The 1,650-nt window shown below is 39.6% G+C and overlaps 1 protein-coding gene across 1 annotated transcript; it reads left to right on the plus strand.

The window, feature by feature from the left end:
* Positions 1-124: 124 nt before the first annotated feature.
* LOC122191556 (cytochrome P450 2H2-like) lies at positions 125-1,646 on the plus strand (the record flags this gene model as incomplete). Its single annotated transcript, XM_042891849.1, has 3 exons — positions 125-274; positions 918-1,078; positions 1,500-1,646. Coding segments are annotated over 3 exons (458 nt in total), but the record flags the coding sequence as incomplete, so codon positions are not given.
* Positions 1,647-1,650: the final 4 nt, after the last annotated feature.

Here is a 1,650-nt window from a genome sequence, read left to right on the forward strand (position 1 = left end):
TCCAGAACTGCAGGAATGTTAGGGTGTGAGGCACATAGCAATTGTGTTAGACACCTATGTGGGGGACTAGCGGGAGGGTGAAAATCTGTTTCCTCATGGAGTCTGTTTTTCCTTTTTATGACAGGCATTGTGACCAGCAATGGGGAGACCTGGAGGCAGATACGACGATTTACCCTCACCACCCTGCGTGATTTTGGAATGGGGAAGAAGGGCATTGAGGAGCGAATCCAGGAGGAAGCTTGTTTTCTGGTGGAGAGGATCAGGAACACACATGGTAGGACATTGGCATGCATTTGCTGGGAAACGTTGCATATCTGCAATGAGATAGTGAGTGTTGTGCCACCGCTTCATCAAAACTTTGACCCAGGAAGTGAGCATACAGCTCCATTTCTGCTTTTTTAACCCATTCATGCATTTCTGGTAGGATGTAAATACTATTTTTTTTAAGAACCTCCCCTGAGAGTGTTAATACCCTGGACACTAAGCTTCCTTTCAATAGACAGCCTTCATGTGTGATGTTCCACAAGGAGGAAAAAATGCTGACAGACCCAATAAGATGCCAAAGTACCACTGCTCTCCATGAGACACTAGAAAATTCAGTCTGGATTCACACATAAATATCCCTGCTATCAATCTGAGAGAAAAATGCTCACCTGCATTGCTCTTTTCCTGTCAGTAACACTGCATTGCTGATGCACCACTGAAATCCTCCATCTCTGGGACAGGGACTTAAACAATTCAGACAGGATATCAGTTATTTACAAGTAGAGAAGAACCAATTGGCTAAGCCTCTCACTACCTTCTTAAAGAACTGCTCAAATCTGGGTCTCAAGTGAATGCAAAACTTCCCCGTAGGTGTCAGGGAAGGAGATCATGACTGAAATACTGAAAGCAAGTGATTTTTTCTTATGTTGCAGAGAAACCTTTCAATCCTACTGTGTTTTTAATGCATGCTGTTTCCAACATCATCTGCTCCATTGTATTTGGGGATCGGTTTGACTATGAGGACAAGAAATTTCTGGATTTAATTGAGATGCTGGAAGAAAATGAAAAGCACCAGAAGAGAATACAAACACAGGTTTGTGCAGTTTCATTGCATTAATAAATGTATGAATTATTGTGGTTTTAAAATGATTATTCATTCATGTTATTAATTTTTCACTGGTATGAATTCCCCTAAACATGGAAAAGAATTTTGAAGGCCAAAAAGTCAGTTACATGGCCAACTCCTTTGTGCTTTTCTTTCTTTTTTTTTTTTTTTTTAACTTTCTGCACTTCCAATTGCACGTCCAAGGAAGGATGTAATTGCAAAAGTACCTTAAATGATGTCTTTCCTTGAGTCTAGTTAAGCCATGATGTAAAAGGCATTAAAAACCAATTGATTAATATAGACCTACATTTCTGAAACAGTTTATTCCTTCTCATACTAACAGTTAGGGGAACAATTCATTGTAAGCAGTTCAACCAAAATATGCTTTTCCTTCCTTTTACTATCACAGCTCTACAATTTCATGCCAACCATCCTGGATTATTGGCCTGGGCCTCATAAAACACTAATAAAAAACTTTGATAAAGTTGATGACTTCATTACTGAAATCATAAAAGCACACCAGGAATCTTTTGATCCCAGCTGCCCTCGAGATTTTATTG

Source organism: Lagopus leucura, unplaced genomic scaffold (assembly GCF_019238085.1).
Source record: "Lagopus leucura isolate 7727_CA_CO unplaced genomic scaffold, USGS_WTPT01 28193-0_obj-0_obj, whole genome shotgun sequence".
Taxonomy (NCBI): Eukaryota; Metazoa; Chordata; class Aves; order Galliformes; family Phasianidae; genus Lagopus; species Lagopus leucura.